The sequence below is a fragment of the Lissotriton helveticus genome, chromosome 5_1 (assembly GCF_964261635.1).
Source record: "Lissotriton helveticus chromosome 5_1, aLisHel1.1, whole genome shotgun sequence".
NCBI lineage: Eukaryota > Metazoa > Chordata > Amphibia > Caudata > Salamandridae > Lissotriton > Lissotriton helveticus.
Genome location: NC_136065.1, coordinates 1514950133 through 1514967601, shown reverse-complemented (window position 1 = coordinate 1514967601; position 17469 = coordinate 1514950133). Strand labels below are relative to the sequence as shown.

General features: G+C 47.5%; 1 protein-coding gene across 2 annotated transcripts in view; it reads left to right on the top strand.

The window, feature by feature from the left end:
* The window catches only part of LOC144753676 (membrane cofactor protein-like), a 419797-nt gene that overhangs the window by 327789 nt on the left and 74539 nt on the right, over positions 1 to 17469 (top strand). For both annotated transcript variants that reach the window (XM_078641280.1, XM_078641279.1), the window contains one exon: positions 8262 to 8443. In XM_078641280.1, coding sequence (XP_078497406.1) covers positions 8262 to 8443 — 182 coding nt within the window. The remainder of the gene's footprint in view (positions 1 to 8261; positions 8444 to 17469) is intronic.

The window sequence follows — 17469 nt, the reverse complement described above, 5'->3', positions numbered from 1 at the left end:
TTTTAAAATTGCGAAATTGCAATTTTGGGCCACTATTTACCGAGAGGTCAGACCTCTCGGTAAATAGCAAAAACTTAGAAAAATGCTTTTAAAAGCATTTTTCTAAGTTGCATGTTGCACACACACATGTCCTTTGGACATGTGTGTGCGCAACACCTGTTTCAATTTGCATTTAAGGGGTGCTACAGGGTGTCCTTTGGACACCCCTGGCACCCTTTAAATCGCTATCTTATTTGCGATTAGCTAATTGCTAATCGCAAATAAGGAATACTCCCCAATCATTCCTAGGGGCCTTTTGGCCCATAGGAATGTATGGGGAGTTATTCCTTATTTGCGATTAGCAATTTGCTACTCGCAAATAAGGAATGTGTAGGAATCGCTATTTATTTAGCAATTCCTACATGAATACCGTTTTGCGAGTCCTTAATAGCGATTCGCTATGAATCGCTATTAGGGGCTCGCAAAACGGCCCGTTGATGAATAAGGCTGATAGTTTCACACCTAGTTTCACACCCATTAGCGATACGCAGAATGCGTAATCAGAATGTGTTTAGGAGAAGTACACCTCTTTCCCTTCTGCCTGCAGGCCCATTCGTACCCTGTGCTTAATTTGTGCAGGAGCTTTCCGGTGCCTAGCACCAGCTCTTTTTTAACAGGGCCGGGGCTATTGAATTTTTCTCCCCAGTGAGATGAGCCAAATAATTATTCAAAAGAAATGTACCTACCTGTCCTGTGTCCCCATCCTTCCTGTTGGATTCCTTTCTTGTCTGGTATGTCTTCAAAGGATTGCCCACCCAGGTACAGGCATGATGACTGCATCACATTAGTGATGTCAGTAGTGCACGCCTGCCTTTCAAGGAGCATTTTCTTTAACATTTGTTACTTATTATGGTTGAGGGCAGACTGATGGGTGAGCTGCAGGCAAGGCAGGCTGGGGCCTGGCAAGTTCCGTCTCGGCAATAAACTTAATACAACATCTCTGAAGTAATTAAAAGTGCATAGCTGCTTTCTGTTAACAACTCGCTCGCACGCCAGCAGAAGCAGGCCATGAATTGTTCCTTTTAACTTGCATTGCATACTCATGCTCTTGACCTGGGCCGGGGGGCTCAACACACCACATTATTTGCCAGCGATCTAATGGAGCCAGTGCCACGGAAACTGCAGGTCACATGTAAGACAGTAGTAGATAGTACTCCAACAAATCATTATTAAGTAATCTGGAACAGATTTACTATCGTGTGTCCTCTTCACCAATTTCTTTGCAGCAAATAAATGTATAAGTTAACTCTCAACTGCTTTTTCAAGGTCAACATCTCATGACTCCATGGCCACTTTCCTCGGCCACACCTGACCTCCCAATTATGGGTTCCCAGAGTAAATTGCCAGTGCCAGTGCTTTTCTGCATATGTAAACCGACATGTTTTTCTTTTTGCAGAATCTGCACTTGCCTGCAGCTGCAGTACAAGTTTTAGGCAGAACCCAGTGACACATGTATGGACAGAAGTTCCTGCAGGTTATCAATGTTCGTGATTCTAGCACACATTGGTCTACTGTAGGACCCCTGGCTCTAGCATCTCCCTTCTTGTAGTAACCTTAGATGTAAAGCAGGCAGTTGACTGATTATCAGACAGTCCTTGTGCGTGAGCACTCACAGATATTTTAAATTGGCGCATTCATCTCAAAGGCCCGGACTGTGTCATGTTTCCACCTGCACTGCTTCCCCGCCAACACAAGGTAACATCAAATAAATACTACCCTCTTCAGGCAAGCTGCTTGGAGAACCAGCCTCCAGAGCTCATGACGACTGATGGAGTTAAAATGAGAATGACTTTTTCCAAAAACAAGGGGTAGTTTCACATTGAAAAATCATTCTTTTGAGCTTGAAACTAATTTAAACAGCAGAATGTAAACAATGCATGCTATATTACTTGTGTTTTGGCCCAATAAAAAAATACCACTATCACTCTTGTCCACACATTTTAGGCACGCACTTTGTGTCCCTTTCATGTAATTCACACTAGCGCACCCACAGCTAACTTCTGGCTGACTGGCCACTTCATCGTTCGGCAAAGGGATGAAGTAGCGCTGTTTCTGTTTGAAGTAATTTGCAGCTGCTTAACCTTGGGAATTTCTCAGGAGGCTGTAAGGGAGCGGCTTGGTTTGCTGTTGCCTTGAACATTCATCACCACTTTTTCTCACAGTTTACCCAATTTGAAGATTGAGATGGTTAGAGGAGACTGGAATGTTTTGTTTTGTCCATATTGAGTAATGCTAAACAAAACCAGACATTGCATGGCGATGAACAACTTAGAGGACCTTATTAAGCAGGTAATTAAATATGAGCAGCAATTGTAAATAGAGCTCAACTGCAACTTTTGTCTATAAAGTATTGGTGCGGCTCACCTAAAAATCATAGATGGTATAGATGTTATATATAAAATCACAAAGAATCACGTCTTGTTCTCTGTGGTAGGGCCGAGACGGCTGCTGTATTTAGGGAGCATGGGTTGTGAGACATTACGTTATGATTGGATATTGCGACTGCAATCCTGCGTTCCTGAGAGTGCATTGCATTGATTGATGCTTCTTTTTTGGAGGGTCCAGTTGCAGCAAGGAAGAAGGGGTTTGGCAGCCAGGTGTGAGTAAGTGACATTCTAGAATAAGCATCATCAGAAAGGAACAGCAGGGCTTCAAATTCAGAGTTTACCCTGGCCCGCTCGCTGCCAGCACTGCACTCCAGACAGGAGCTCTCTAATCACTGCTGGGCACCTGCACTGATTCTGCAAGTCAGATCCTGACAGCCTGTGTATTCAGGAGCTAATGGGGCCTTGATGTGCTTCCTGTGGGCCGTGGAGGTGAGATGTCATGGTTGTGTAGAGATCATCTTCCACCTCTCTGGGTGGATGTGTGGTGTTTTCAGATTTACACCCCTGTGGGTGACAGGCACCTCCTCAGGATCTTGCTGTGCCACAGCTTGGCCTATCTGTGCTTCAATGACACACATCTAGTGACTGACCCTCACCCACAGATGCACAGTACAGTGTATAGACTGTTGTGTCGTGCATCCTTATGGCCATGCACATGGCACATTTCCTGACCTTTCAACCTGGAGATTTTGGTTCTAACCCTTGTTATGGCACGTTCAGCAATACAAGTTCTGGATGTGGGTGGGAGGAGCCAATAGAGGAAGCAGGTGAAGTCAGTGGAGCGAGTGGGTGGAGCCTGTGGGTGTGGCCTCCTTAATTTTTTTTAGCTCCTGTACTTAATATTGTACAAATTAAGCACTGTTTGTACCCCCAGTTCAACTGCAACTATTACCAAATGTTATTAACACTTCGATTCAGGGCTTTAAGTGGGATGAAAAAACTGTGGGGTCTCTCAAAGGGGCGTGGCTAATGTAATTAAGGGCGTGGCTTAAAAACAGGTAAGCTAGAAATCTGTGCTTAGCATAGTGTGCCTCCCGATGTGTATTTTGTTGTTCCTGTCATTGCATACAGATATATTATACAACAAGTAACATCATACCCACAACAAGTTAGGACTATTGGCTTTGCCAATGGTTATTAGTTGCAGAAGATAAATAAGCAGCTACTAAGGCTTGTATATAATTTTGAAAAATCCTCCACTTAAAGCCATGGTGACACCATGACAATGTTGCTGCTCCTGAGTTTCAAACAGAGAAGGGAAATCTGGAGAGAAAATTACCCTCTTTAAAGGATTTCCCTTCCCCTACACGCTCACCTGGCATAACGTCATGCCGTAACTTCTCCACTAGTGAGAAGTGAGCAGGGTGAGCGTGCACATGATGTGCCCACTGTCACTGCAGTCCGGGCCAGGGCACAAAACAGAGCCCAATAGAGACCTGTTTCGAGGCCCCCTTTAAAAAACTGCCGGTGCTCAGACCCAGTGAGACTCTGCCCACTTAAAGCCCTGCTTCTATTGCTTTGGCATAAACTGAACTGTCGGTAAATACTTAAATTGGTGGCCTTATTAGTACATACCCATTGATACTCTGGTAATTGAACGTGGAAGATGAAACACTGAGTTCGCCCAGCTTGGGTTTCAGACTGTGACGGCGGGTAGACACATCCCAGCAGGAAGGGGTGAACCTACTTGGCTAGCCTACTAGCATGGATGTGGCGTTCATGAATGAGAGCGTATAAACTCTGGCTTTAATCCGCACCCCTTCCTTCAAAAACAATTATTTGCAATGCAATAGTGCTCGCATTTGCGCAAGACCTTTTGCATTACATCAGGGACAACGGGAGGGGGGAGGCACGGACAATGGCGGAGACGGATAATAATGACAAGGAGATTTTCGCTATAGTCCAAAGCTTTCTGTCGCCTCTGGCGGAGCAAAAAAGGATCCCGGTATCCGCTGGCTGGTGTGAGGAGCTCTCCTCTTTTTTCATTAATAAGATCAAGCTCATTGAGGAGGGATTAGCCTTGAGCAATGCCGCCTCCCGCCCTCTGGCTGAGATGCCCGGCACTCTTTTTAGCAGTTGCCTTGCCCAATTTGATAAAGCTGATCAATCGGACATTCTTGCTCTTTTGAAATCTCCCAAATCGGGCTCCCCCTCGGACCCCTGCCCAGCAAGAGTTCTTGCGGGAGTAGCAGATTGTGTCGGGTCTGAAGTTACAGCTATGGTCAATTGGTCACTGCAATCTGCAGTGGTGCCTAGGCAGTGGAAGCAAGCTAAACTCCTGCCTCTCTTGAAGAAGCCATCGGCGGATCCCCTTATTGCAGCCAACTACCGTCCCATCTCCCTGCTTCCTGCACTGGTCAAAGTCTGCGAAAAGGTTGTTTTTCGGCAGCTGAACGGCTTTGTGGAAGATTCCGGGGTGTTCACCCAGCCCAGTCTGGTTTTAGAGCCTCCTTTAGCACGGAGACAGCCTTGGTAGAGGTGGTGGAAGCCATTAGGGAGTGTATGGACAAGGGTGGCAGAGCGGCGCTAATTTTATTGGACCTCTCTGCCGCCTTTGATACGGTCCCCCATCAACTCCTCCTGGCTCGCCTCACCTCTTTCGGCCCTACTGGGGCTGTGTGGTCATAGCTGGAGTCTTTTCTGGACTCCCGCTCCCAGCAAGTCTGGATGCCCCCGTACTCCTCCTCGGCCAGGTCAGTTCAGACAGGGGTCCCACAGGGCTCAACATTGAGCCCACTTCTTTTCAACATCTATATGACCCGCTGATCTACCTGGCCGAGGAGCTGGGTGCAAAAATTATGGCCTACGCCGATGACACCCAGCTCCTGTTTACCTGGGGTAACTCGAAAGTAGAAACGGATGCAGCAAAAAAATGCCTTGCGGCCGTATTTACCTGGCTGGCCCAAGCGAAACTTAAATGTAACGAGGGTAAATCGGAGATCATACTATATGGCCAATTTCCGAACCAATTTACAGAATTAGTATGGCCTCCTGATTTCCCCCGTCCCCTCTCTGAAGGCGGCCCAGCCAAGAATCTGGGCATTTGGTTCAATGATGATTTAAGGTTCTCAGAGCACATAAAAAGACTGATGGTGCCTGCTTTGGGACCCTTAAATCTCTGGGCAGATTCTTTCCTTTACTGCCCCAGCCTGCCAAAGAGACGGTCGCTAGAGCCCTCATATTGTCCCGCCTAGACTATGCTAACACTCTTTATTTGGGCTCTCCCTCCTTTCTGCTGAACAAGCTGCAACTGATCCAGAATGCGGCCGCGAGACTTCTGCTGGGCATTCCCAGCCGCATCAGCATAAGATCGCAAATGGCCGCACTCCACTGGCTGCCTGTGGCCCAAAGAGTTCAATTCAAGGCTCTGGTTCTCACTCATAGAGCCTTACATGATATTGGCCCCGCCTATCTCAAGAGGAGAGTGGCTTTCCATGTCCCCAGTCGAAGCCTTAGGTCGGCCTCTCAACGTCAGATGTTAATTCCCCGCTTACAGCGAACTAGGCTGGGCGGTCAAACGTTTTCGGTGAAAGCGGCTACCCTTTGGAATTCCCTTCCACTCACACTCAGATACAGCAGAGACCTTAGCTGCTTTAAAAAGCTCCTTAAAACCCACTTGTTCAATCAAGCTTACTAAAATGCAGTTTCTCCCGATTTCTATGTGGTTTTGCTTCGCGCCAGGATACTCAAGAGTAGTCGCGCGCGTTATAAATACCCATATAACATAACATAACATAACAATGGGAGTGCGGGCAGGGGAAGGTGGAGAAGGCACGGACAACAGGAGTACGGGCAAAGGAGGGGGTGAGAAGTCACATAAAAAAATAGTGTTCACAGTCTAAATAACACGTACGGTACTGAGTAACACTCGAAGTAAAGGGGCCAGTAGCCATGGGAGGGTACAAATGATGACATGGCCTTAATTAATAAGGCTCATATTCAATCAGAAGACAGCTTTTACAAAGGACAAAGATAAAAGCTAATGAAAAAGTGGGCAGGGCAGTATGCGGGGCTTCCCTCACGTAGTGAACTACAGCAGATTTTCACCAGAGCAGCGCTTGTGCGGTGATTGTAGGCTCGACCGAAAAACAGCAAACTAAGCACAGTTCACTGGACACAGAGTTATAAATGAAAATGTTGGATCTATAGCAAAGAAATGACCTACTTTTCATGGACATATTGATACTTTTATTTTGTTTCAAAAAACATTGGCAAACCTTGGGTGGACCCATGTACATTGCTTGATTTGCTTACTTTACCACTTGTCCTACCCTTTCCACCATTCAGATGGATGGAATAAGATATTCGCACTAGCCAACAGTTCTAACTTTGTGCATGTGTGCCTTTATCATCCTCCAATTGCGTATATATTGGTTGATTAGTTGAAGGTACTCCTTCGAGGTTCGATTGTGATGGAACCTGTTCTTCTTGGCAGTCTGTTGTTGTACAAGATCCAAGATACATGTGCTCTGACAAGCTTTCTTAAAGTGTTGACTTTGGATTTTAAACTGGTTACAAAGTCTTTTCATAGAGGCTTTCTCCTCTGTACCTAACGCCACTAGGATCATGGCTCCCACATACTAGAGACAGACCTGCCGACCCCAAAAAGATGCAGCTCCACCTTCACGGATGCTCCAACCTGAGGATACACACTTGCCTCCCACAGGCCCTGACCCGTCACTCATACTTCAGACAGGCATTTATTAAGTGGATTCATCTCTGTAATCTTTGTAAACTCATTAACGATGGATTTAGGCCCAGATCTCTGTACTGGGGTGAATGTATGACATTGTTCTGCATTCTGTCCATCAATTGTTGTTGTTGCGTCAAGCAGATTCTAAGCACAAAACAAAATAAATATACAAAATTATACTAAGTTTATATTGTACACCGGCAACTGTATTCAGGCCAGAATTCAAGACAATAATTGGTATTGAACCTGGCAGGATGAATACCTCATGAATATTAATCAGTTGGAAGTATTTGGCAACCACCTGCGAATGTTTATAAAGGAAATCACTGTGTTTTCATCCCTTCAGTTACAATCCTTTTAAGGGACATATGATGTCTTTAAAATAAAATGTTCACATTGAAGGAAAGACTTTGGGTTGGAATGCCTGGTAGCAGTAGCCTGGGACTGACAACTCCCGCTAATGCCGTTGTCATGTTTCCCATAGGAGAAGAGGTCCCACAGTGCTTGGGGTCTGTAAATGCAGTCACAGACCTTTGATACATACCATTGCATCTTGTACACAGTGTAGGGCATATGTTTACCTACCTGTTAAGGTCCGGATTCCATACATTACTACCCCCCACCACCCTGCCCCTCCCCCTCCCCACGTCACCGCCCGGCCGGTACTCCCACTACCGGCCACGGCTGGTGTAGGGATGCCTGTTTCATGCCACAAATATTTCTTCTTTTCTATTTTGCAAGTTGATATGGCTTTTGTGGCTCGCATAGTGGCTTTTGTGCATTGCAATATGTTTATTGCTGTTGCAAGCTCTGTGCCTTTGTGAACCGCTGGCTTTGCCGCTGTAAAATTCCTTTATACATCAGGCCTGTGCTGTCTAATGAAAATATTTACCTAAATTCACACTGGAGTCGCATACAAGTAAGCTACTCCTATAAATCCCTAGTGGTAGGGACAGTCAGGTAGACTGGCCTGTAAATGATGTGCTGACCCATGTTCACCATTGCCTACCTATGATCATTTTTACGTCTACTGCATGATACACACAGTACAATGTATACAGTGTCCTCAAAGTTATCCACTCAACAGTCGCCAAACTGACAAATTGTTTGCCTCAATGTGTAATCCTCCTTCTGCCTTTCAGAGCTCGATGCCCCATCCTCAGCACCTTCGCTGGTGCCGGGTACTGCAGGTGGTAGCAGCGTTCTTCAGGGTGCTACGGTGGGTGAGGGTGGAACCACTATGCACTGCCCCACCAGTTTCCTGCCCGTAGGCAAGCAGCTCGTCACTTGCACAGGAGGGAGCACAGCAGGTCCCGAGGACACAGTGAGTAACAACGGAATGTCATAGTGTAAGAATATTCCAACTGCTCCAGAGTCAAGATTATTGTAATAATAAATGATTCATTGCTTGATGTTTACTCAGCCACCAGCATATTACCTGTCAGCACACACACTCACAATGATAAATCAGAATTGTGCTGCGCAGAAAACACATCCACTTATGGCAGACAGATGGAGCATCGTGCAGCAGGGGGAAAACAAAAGATGTTGTGCATCATGTTGTGCTTAGATGCACTCTTAGGACCCGATTACGATGCCAGACGGAAAAGCCATCCATCCGCCATGGTGTCACCAAAAATCCACCCACATGTCTTGCGGCATGTCCGTCGGTCCAATTATAATGCAATTTACACCAAACCCGACCGCTGCGGCCGGATGCCACAAAATACCATTCCACCACAGACGGAAAAGCTGCAAATCCGACTGTGGTGGTCAGGGAAAGCCGTCCAACGGCCTGGGAAGGCCGCTCCTGCCACGGTATGATCGCAGGCCAATTACGATGAGAATGCGGGCATTGCGGACCGATCACTGCGTCCGACCGCCGCGCATGCACATAGGCCAAATGAATGGCGGACGCAACCAACTCCACAACAATGCCCGACGCGTGCCTGCATCCCCTGTTTCCCTCAATCACAACACACACAACACAATGATACACCACAACTAGCCCCTGGCAAAGAAAGACATGCACAGCATGGAAGAGACATCTGGAGGACAACAAACATGTGGACACACCCACATACCACAGTACAAAACCAACCCGTCCCAAGACCAACATCCTTTGCACACCATAAGCTGAGATGGAGAGACAGGACACCATTGACTCACACAGCACAACATCACGCCCACCTATCGCCACACAAAAAACACTCTCACACACACCTCACATATCTCCGCTACCACCTTGCACCCTGCACCCCTCACACATTTGCACCATGCCCCCCAAGAAAATACCCAAATCCACAGCCTCAGAATGAAAAGGGATGGTAGGCGAGACAATCAAGGGAGACCCACATTTCCTGGTGAATCAGGTCAAATACACCCCACTTGCGCGCAACAATCAGATGTGGGCAAGGATTCACTGCAAAGTCAATGCCATAGGGGTCACCTTATGCACCGTTCGTGACATCAGGAGGTGGTGTCTCGACCTCAAGGGCCGGCCCAAGCATTGGCTCCAGATGAACCCCACAGGTAGGTGGTCAGCCCATGCACCCCAACCTCCCTCCCAAACAGCATGGCTCACCCTTCCCACCTGACAGCCATGTGGCACCCAGCACCGTCGAGAGTGCCTTCTAGCAGGCAGCTAGCCCTTCCACTGGGGAGGAGCTGTTGAGACCTGACAGCAAGACCACAACTCCCACAAGGACCTCTGTCTCCCCTCACAAAAAGCATGGAGCCAAATGCCCCCACACGTCCTGCACTTGTCAGCCAACTCTGGAACCCACCATGAGTCCAGGCCTTGCACATACAGCTAATACCATTGAGAGTAAGCATGGGCGTAAAATCCGCTCCGCTCGCGGATTTTTCGGATTTTCGGCAAATTCGCAATCCGCGAACTCTCGCGAATTTGTCGAAAATCCGTGAATCCGCTCGCGGCGGATTTTTTGCTTGGTTGCGGCGCGCGGCGTGGTGCACGGCGTTCACTTTCCGTCATTTTAGCGTTTGCCGAGTTGTTTTTCTTTGCGAGTGACGCGCCATTTTAGATCTTGCTGCGTGTTCCCGCGGGAGTTTGTCGCCCGCGAATACGTACTCGCGGCTTGCCACCTTGCACAGCACACCTCGCGAGAGTTCGCAATTGCGAACACGTAGTTGCGGCGGAAAGGAACAATCTCGCACTTGCGAAATAGAGATTTTGCAATTTCGCACAAGAAAATCACCAGCAAACAGGATAAACCTTCAGAAAATTATGATTTTTATCAGAATCACTCCTCAGGTTGACATTTGCATGGCCTTTTTTTTTGCAAGGAGTCCATTTTGGGGGGGGGGAGGAAGGAAGTGCCCCACAGTCTCCAACTTCCTGTTCCTGTCCAGCAGGCTCCTCCCAGTGCTTTGTCCATCTCCTGGTCACTTTCATTTGGATCTGGAGCTGGAAGGATTACTTTTTGTGGGTGCTGCTGGATATTTGGATTTGAGGCCTTTTTGACTGTCTTTGGATCACTTTTGGATTAGAAATCAACTTTCACAAGTAAGTTTGTTTGGGGCATTACAGTTGCTGCAAGTACAATTTTTGAACTTTTTCAGAAAATTAAATAAATTATATTGTGGGTAGCCACAGTATCCAGTAGGACCAGGGTTGGTTATGGGTGCATGATACAACTGTTTTGTTGAATTTAAACACCATTGAGGCCATGGATGGGCTGGGATTGTGCAGATTTTATTGTTTTTTGTCGTTTTTTTGGGCCTGCTGGTGTGGCCCTTTGCCCAGGGGTGGTGAGTGAGTGTTGCATGGGCCTAGTCTTTCTGTGGGGTGTCTTCTTGAATTTAAACATAATTGAGGCCATGGATGGGCTGGGATTGTGCAGATTTTATTGTTTTTTGTCGTTTTTGGGGGGCTGCTGGTGTGGCCTTTTGCTTGCCCAGGGGTGGTGGTGGTGCATGGACTGAGTGTGCCTGTGGTGTGGTCTCACTCTCTTTGATGTAAACATCATGGATGGCATTGGATTGTGGTGATTTCTGGCTGTTTTTCTGTTTTTTGGGGGTGTACTGTTGATGTGGACTGGCCATGTGGGTGGTGGTGGTGGCCATCTTGAGTGCTGGCTGGTACAGGCAACATGTGCTTGGGGTGTAAGGGGGCCATTTTGAGGAGAGGCAGTGTCTGAGGCCTGCGCTTATTTTGCCTACTTTTCATCCCTTATGCCCAGGGGTAGTGAGTGTTGCATGGGCCTAGTGTTTCTGAGGGGTGTCTTCTTGAATTTAAACACCATTGAGGCCATGGATGGGCTGGGATTGTGCAGATTTTATTGTTTTTTGTCGTTTTTTTGGGCCTGCTGGTATGGCCCTTTGCCCAGGGGTGGTGAGTGTTGCATGGGCCTAGTCTTTCTGTGGGGTGTCTTCTTGAATTTAAACATAATTGAGGCCATGGATGGGCTGGGATTGTGCTTATTTTATTGTTTTTTGTCGTTTTTGGGGGGCTGCTGGTGTGGCCTTTTGCTTGCCCAGGGGTGGTGGTGGTGCATGGACTGAGTGTGCCTGTGGTGTGGTCTCACTCTCTTTGATGTAAACATCATGGATGGCATTGGATTGTGGTGATTTCTGGCTGTTTTTCTGTTTTTTGGGGGTGTACTGTTGATGTGGACTGGCCATGTGGGTGGTGGTGGTGGCCATCTTGAGTGCTGGCTGGTACAGGCAACATGTGCTTGGGGTGTAAGGGGGCCATTTTGAGGAGAGGCAGTGTCTGAGGCCTGCACTTATTTTGCCTACTTTTCATCCCTTATGCCCAGGGGTAGTGAGTGTTGCATGGGCCTAGTGTTTCTGAGGGGTGTCTTCTTGAATTTAAACACCATTGAGGCAATGGATGGGCTGGGATTGTGCAGATTTTATTGTTTTTTGTCGTTTTTTTGGGCCTGCTGGTGTGGCCCTTTGCCCAGGGGTGGTGAGTGTTGCATGGGCCTAGTCTTTCTGTGGGGTGTCTTCTTGAATTTAAACATAATTGAGGCCATGGATGGGTTGGGATTGTGCTTATTTTATTGTTTTTTGTCGTTTTTGGGGGGCTGCTGGTGTGGCCTTTTGCTTGCCCAGGGGTGGTGGTGGTGCATGGACTGAGTGTGCCTGTGGTGTGGTCTCACTCTCTTTGATGTAAACATCATGGATGGCATTGGATTGTGGTGATTTCTGGCTGTTTTTCTGTTTTTTGGGGGTGTACTGTTGATGTGGACTGGCCATGTGGGTGGTGGTGGTGGCCATCTTGAGTGCTGGCTGGTACAGGCAACATGTGCTTGGGGTGTAAGGGGGCCATTTTGAGGAGAGGCAGTGTCTGAGGCCTGCACTTATTTTGCCTACTTTTCATCCCTTATGCCCAGGGTAGTGAGTGTTGCATGGGCCTAGTGTTTCTGAGGGGTGTCTTCTTGAATTTAAACACCATTGAGGCCATGGATGGGCTGGGATTGTGCAGATTTTATTGTTTTTTGTCGTTTTTTTGGGCCTGCTGGTGTGGCCCTTTGCCCAGGGGTGGTGAGTGTTGCATGGGCCTAGTCTTTCTGTGGGGTGTCTTCTTGAATTTAAACACCATTGAGGCCATGGATGGGCTGGGATTGTGCAGATTTTATTGTTTTTTGTCGTTTTTTGGGCCTGCTGGTGTGGCCCTTTGCCCAGGGGTGGTGAGTGTTGCATGGGCCTAGTCTTTCTGTGGGGTGTCTTCTTGAATTTAAACATAATTGAGGCCATGGATGGGCTGGGATTGTGCTTATTTTATTGTTTTTTGTCGTTTTTGGGGGGCTGCTGGTGTGGCCTTTTGCTTGCCCAGGGGTGGTGGTGGTGCATGGACTGAGTGTGCCTGTGGTGTGGTCTCACTCTCTTTGATGTAAACATCATGGATGGCATTGGATTGTGGTGATTTCTGGCTGTTTTTCTGTTTTTTGGGGGTGTACTGTTGATGTGGACTGGCCATGTGGGTGGTGGTGGTGGCCATCTTGAGTGCTGGCTGGTACAGGCAACATGTGCTTGGGGTGTAAGGGGGCCATTTTGAGGAGAGGCAGTGTCTGAGGCCTGCACTTATTTTGCCTACTTTTCATCCCTTATGCCCAGGGGTAGTGAGTGTTGCATACTTGCATGTCCCTAGTCTTTCTGTGGGGTGTCTTCAATGTAAACATCATGGATGGCATGGGATTGTGCTCATTTTTCTGTGTTTTGTCGATTTTTTGGGGTGTATAACTGAACTGATGTTCCTCTGTCTTCCATTGCTTTTAGGTGCACAAGAAGACTCAATAGAACCACCAGTGCCAGGAAGAAGTCCTGCAGCGGTGTGTGCAGCATAACATCACGCGACGTCACGTCTGGACACAGAACCCTCTGCAACTCGTGCAACTGCTGCCTGCTGACCTGCTCTGAAGAAGATGGCCCCAAAAAAAGTAACCCGTAGCTCCTCTAGCAAGAAAGGTGCCAGTAAGGAGCAGAAGAAGCAAGTTACCAAGGACACTGGTGTGCCGCCCGCCCCTTTTTTTGGGAGTAAAAAAAAAAGTATGCCTGCAGCAGCTGCAGCAGGATCTGCTGGGGACCAAGCTGGCAGCAGCACCCCCGCTCCATTGGGCTCAGTGCCACCACCACCACCACGCCAACTTAAGTCCAAGCCCTTGAGTGCTGCAGAGGCAGCCAGTATACTTCTTCAATCACCATCGACCAGTGATGTTGGCTCATCGCAAGAAAGCAGCAACAATGTCCCTCAATCAACACAGGTTGTTGTAGCTCATCTGACGAGTGTTGAACAACCACAGCCGCAACAACAATCACATGTGCAAGTACAAGCCCAAGTACATGTGGAAGGAGAGGCAGCGCAAGGAGATGCGCAAGCAGAGGTGCATGGAGGGTCACAACAAGTGCCCACAATAGTTGTTCCTCCCGAAGTAGGGGCACATCAGGAAATCGACAATCAAGGCGAGGTATCATTTGAGGAAGCCACTCCTCCTGATGATCCTTCATTGTCTTCCACACCCCTAGCAAGGAAGAGATCAAGGGTGGTGTCTACATCCTCTTCAAGCACACCTCCTTCTGATGATACGGATCAAACTTGGGAACAAACAAAGGTAGTTAAGCGTAAAAGGAAGCTCGTCCAAAGTCTCAGAGTTATGGAGTGTGATGAGTCTCAACAAGAAGTGGCGGATACTGCTGCTGATGAAGACTCTGCCAACGACGACCCAGTCATCATAAAGGTCACTGCAGCCCCAGCGGGCATGCAGCAAACAGACATTTTGACCCTAGCCCGAGGAGCTGCTGAGCGTGATGATGATGTTGTCGATGAGGAGGCAGTGGAAACACCACAATCACTGGAGTTAAGTAGTACACCAACTCGTCCCGCTTCCATATTTCTTTCTGGCAAGAAGAGACCTCCGTCAACCTCGACCTTAATTAGTGGCGGTGAAAGTGCAAAACGTACAAAAGTTGGGCAATCCACATCCTCCACTTCATCTGGCATTAGCTTCATGACCACCACCACCAGTATCGCCGCCTCCTCCATGTCCCACAGACACTTCAAGTCCCCAGTTTGGGACTTCTTTACTGTTTGTCCAAAAAATCCAAAGTTTGCCATTTGTACCCTTTGTAAGCTTGCAGTTAGTCGTGGTAAGTCAGGTACCAACTATGGTACCGGCGGCCAGAGAGGTCATCTTGAGAGAAAGCACACTGTCAAATGGTTTGCGCACCTAGATGCGATCAAGAAAGGCCAAATTCAAGGAAACGTTGATGTTTCATCTGATGATGACGAGCAGGAAGAAGACGTGTCAAACACTTCCCTTACACCCAGTACCCCTGTCAGCAGCACACCCAAGGTGAGGCACACTAAGAGTGTTGGAGCGAGTGTGACACCAACGCACAAAAGTTCACCAGCGAGCAAAATTGGGTCAACGAAGTCATTATCAGCCCGTAAATGCTTGGTCCAGGGCAACATTAGAACAATGCTTACTTCAGACGTGCCATATGAACGCAACCACCCACTGACGCGTCTGTATAACACTAAGCTGGCTAAAATGCTAGCTGTGGACCTTCTACCTTTTTCTTTTGTAGAAGCGGTAGGTTTTCTTGAATTAGTGGCAACGCTCTGCCCTAAATGGAAGGTTCCGAGCCGGTTCTATTTTGCCAGAGTTGCGGTTCCAGCACTACATGAAGATGTGCTGCAGGCGATTGGGGCAGCTTTGCAGAAGAGTGCTGTTCACACAATACATCTGACAACAGACATGTGGACCAGTGGCGCAGGCGCTGATTACATGTGCATCACTGGACACTGGGTCTCTTTTTCAGGTGTTTTAGCAAAGCTAAACGCAGGTGTTGACCCGGACAAAGTTTTCAAAGCTGCTCGGAAGCATGCAACACTAGCCATGTTTGGCTTGGAGAAAAGTCACACAGCAGAAAACCTTTTGGAAGAGTTTAACAAAAAGGTCTTGAAAATGCTATCCCCCCTAAAACTCAAGATTGGTTATGTTTCCACGGATAATGGCGCCAATGTAGTAAAGGCCATGCAGAAGGGTGACCATGTTAGAGTGCCGTGTTTGGCGCACTGTATCAACCTGGTAGTTCAAAAATTCTTGAGTGATAAAGACAGTACAGCGTTCGAGGTAATGGCCACCTGCCGCAAAATGTGCAACCATTTCAGCCATTCTTTTAAGGCCCGGAAGCATCTGCGGAGACTGCTATTTCAACGTGGAATGCCAGTGAAAGCACTCATCCAGGAGGTGGCAACACGTTGGAACTCAACCTTCTACATGCTTGAGCGTCTGTATGAGCAGTATACGGTACTCGATCACTATTTCTTCACAGAGGGTACATCTCAGAAGGAGGACCTGCGGATGAGTGCGGCGCAATGGGACATAGTTAAAAGCCTGACAGACATGCTTCGTCCTTTTGAGTTCTTCACGCGTGCAGTCAGCCAGGAGGACTGTAATTTGGGAAAAGCTATCCCATTGTTGTGCATGCTGGAGCACCAACTGATGGCGGTGTCTTCTGAGTTTGAAAAAGATGTACAAAAAAAAGACCATTTTATTTTGTCTGAGAAATTATTAGAGCGCCTACGTGGTGATGAACGTCTTCAAAAGATCAAGTCAGATCAGCATTACATTTGTGCTACTATTCTGGATCCACGCTACAAAAAGGCGCTGGCAGGCGAAGCATTCTTTCCTTTTGCTGATGCAGATGTTCAAAAGTACAAACATTGGTTAGCCTGGTCAGCCAAGAGGTTTGAAAAAGAACTGCAGGTTATTGAAGGAGAAGCCAGTACATCAGCATCAGCATCAGCAGGCCATCCCCAGTCACAAGAATCCACTTCTGCACCTGTGGCTGGGGCACAAGTGACCTCTCAGCCGTTAAAGACACCGGCAACTGGATCATCTGCACCACACATAACAAAAACAGTGGCTGTTGTAGAGGATTGGCTAAGTTTGCTTGGGTATGGTTCTCGAAAAAATGTCACAGCCACAGCAAAAAGTAAGCAAAGTGGAGGAACCGTTGCTGACCTTGAGTCGATGGTGCAGGACTATCTGAATGACTCAACAGTGGTCTTTCTTAATGATGAGCCATTGCAGTATTGGCATGGCAAAAAACAATTGTGGCCACAGCTCTTCAACCTGGCTATAAACTATTTGTCTTGCCCACTCGCAAGTGTGTCTTCTGAACGTGTTTTCAGTGCTGCTGGTGGCATTGTAACTCCCAAACGGAGCCGCCTCTCGCCCAAAAATGTGGAGCGGCTGACAATGATCAAGATGAATCAGCACCTCATACCACCAGATTACAAAGTACGAGAAAGCACGCCGCATGAAGACGAGGAGGACGGCAACGTAGATGAGGGGATTTGTTCTCTGTTCGGTGTCACTGACCTCATCCAGCCTGAATTCGCAGAGTATGATGACGAAATCTTGTTCTTATTCCCTGACACCGAGCCCTGAAAATGAGACAATCAATCAAGAACTTTCTTTTTCGTCCTTATTCACTTTTATTCCTGTGTGCTTTGTGTCTCTCTTTCTTTGTTTTGCACAGTTAATTTAATTCAAACTTTAATCACCTAATCCCAAAAACAAGACCATCATCAGAACTGTCTTCACTTGTTTGCTTATTGATTTGAAGGTGCCGCAGTCTACATTCCTCAGGTTCACAAGTTCTGAAGAACATGCTCCTCTATCCTCCTCCTCCAGACTGCGATTTCCCTCCAAGCAGAGTGCTGGATTACGCCCAATGAAGAAAGACTCAGCACTTGTGGGGGTGTTGTACTTCTTTGCGGGTGAGTTGACGGATTTGGGCCCATTGCTGTGAAGCTCTAATAATGGACAAAAGTGTTTTGGACCAAATATGAGGTGGAAATTTCTTGCCGTT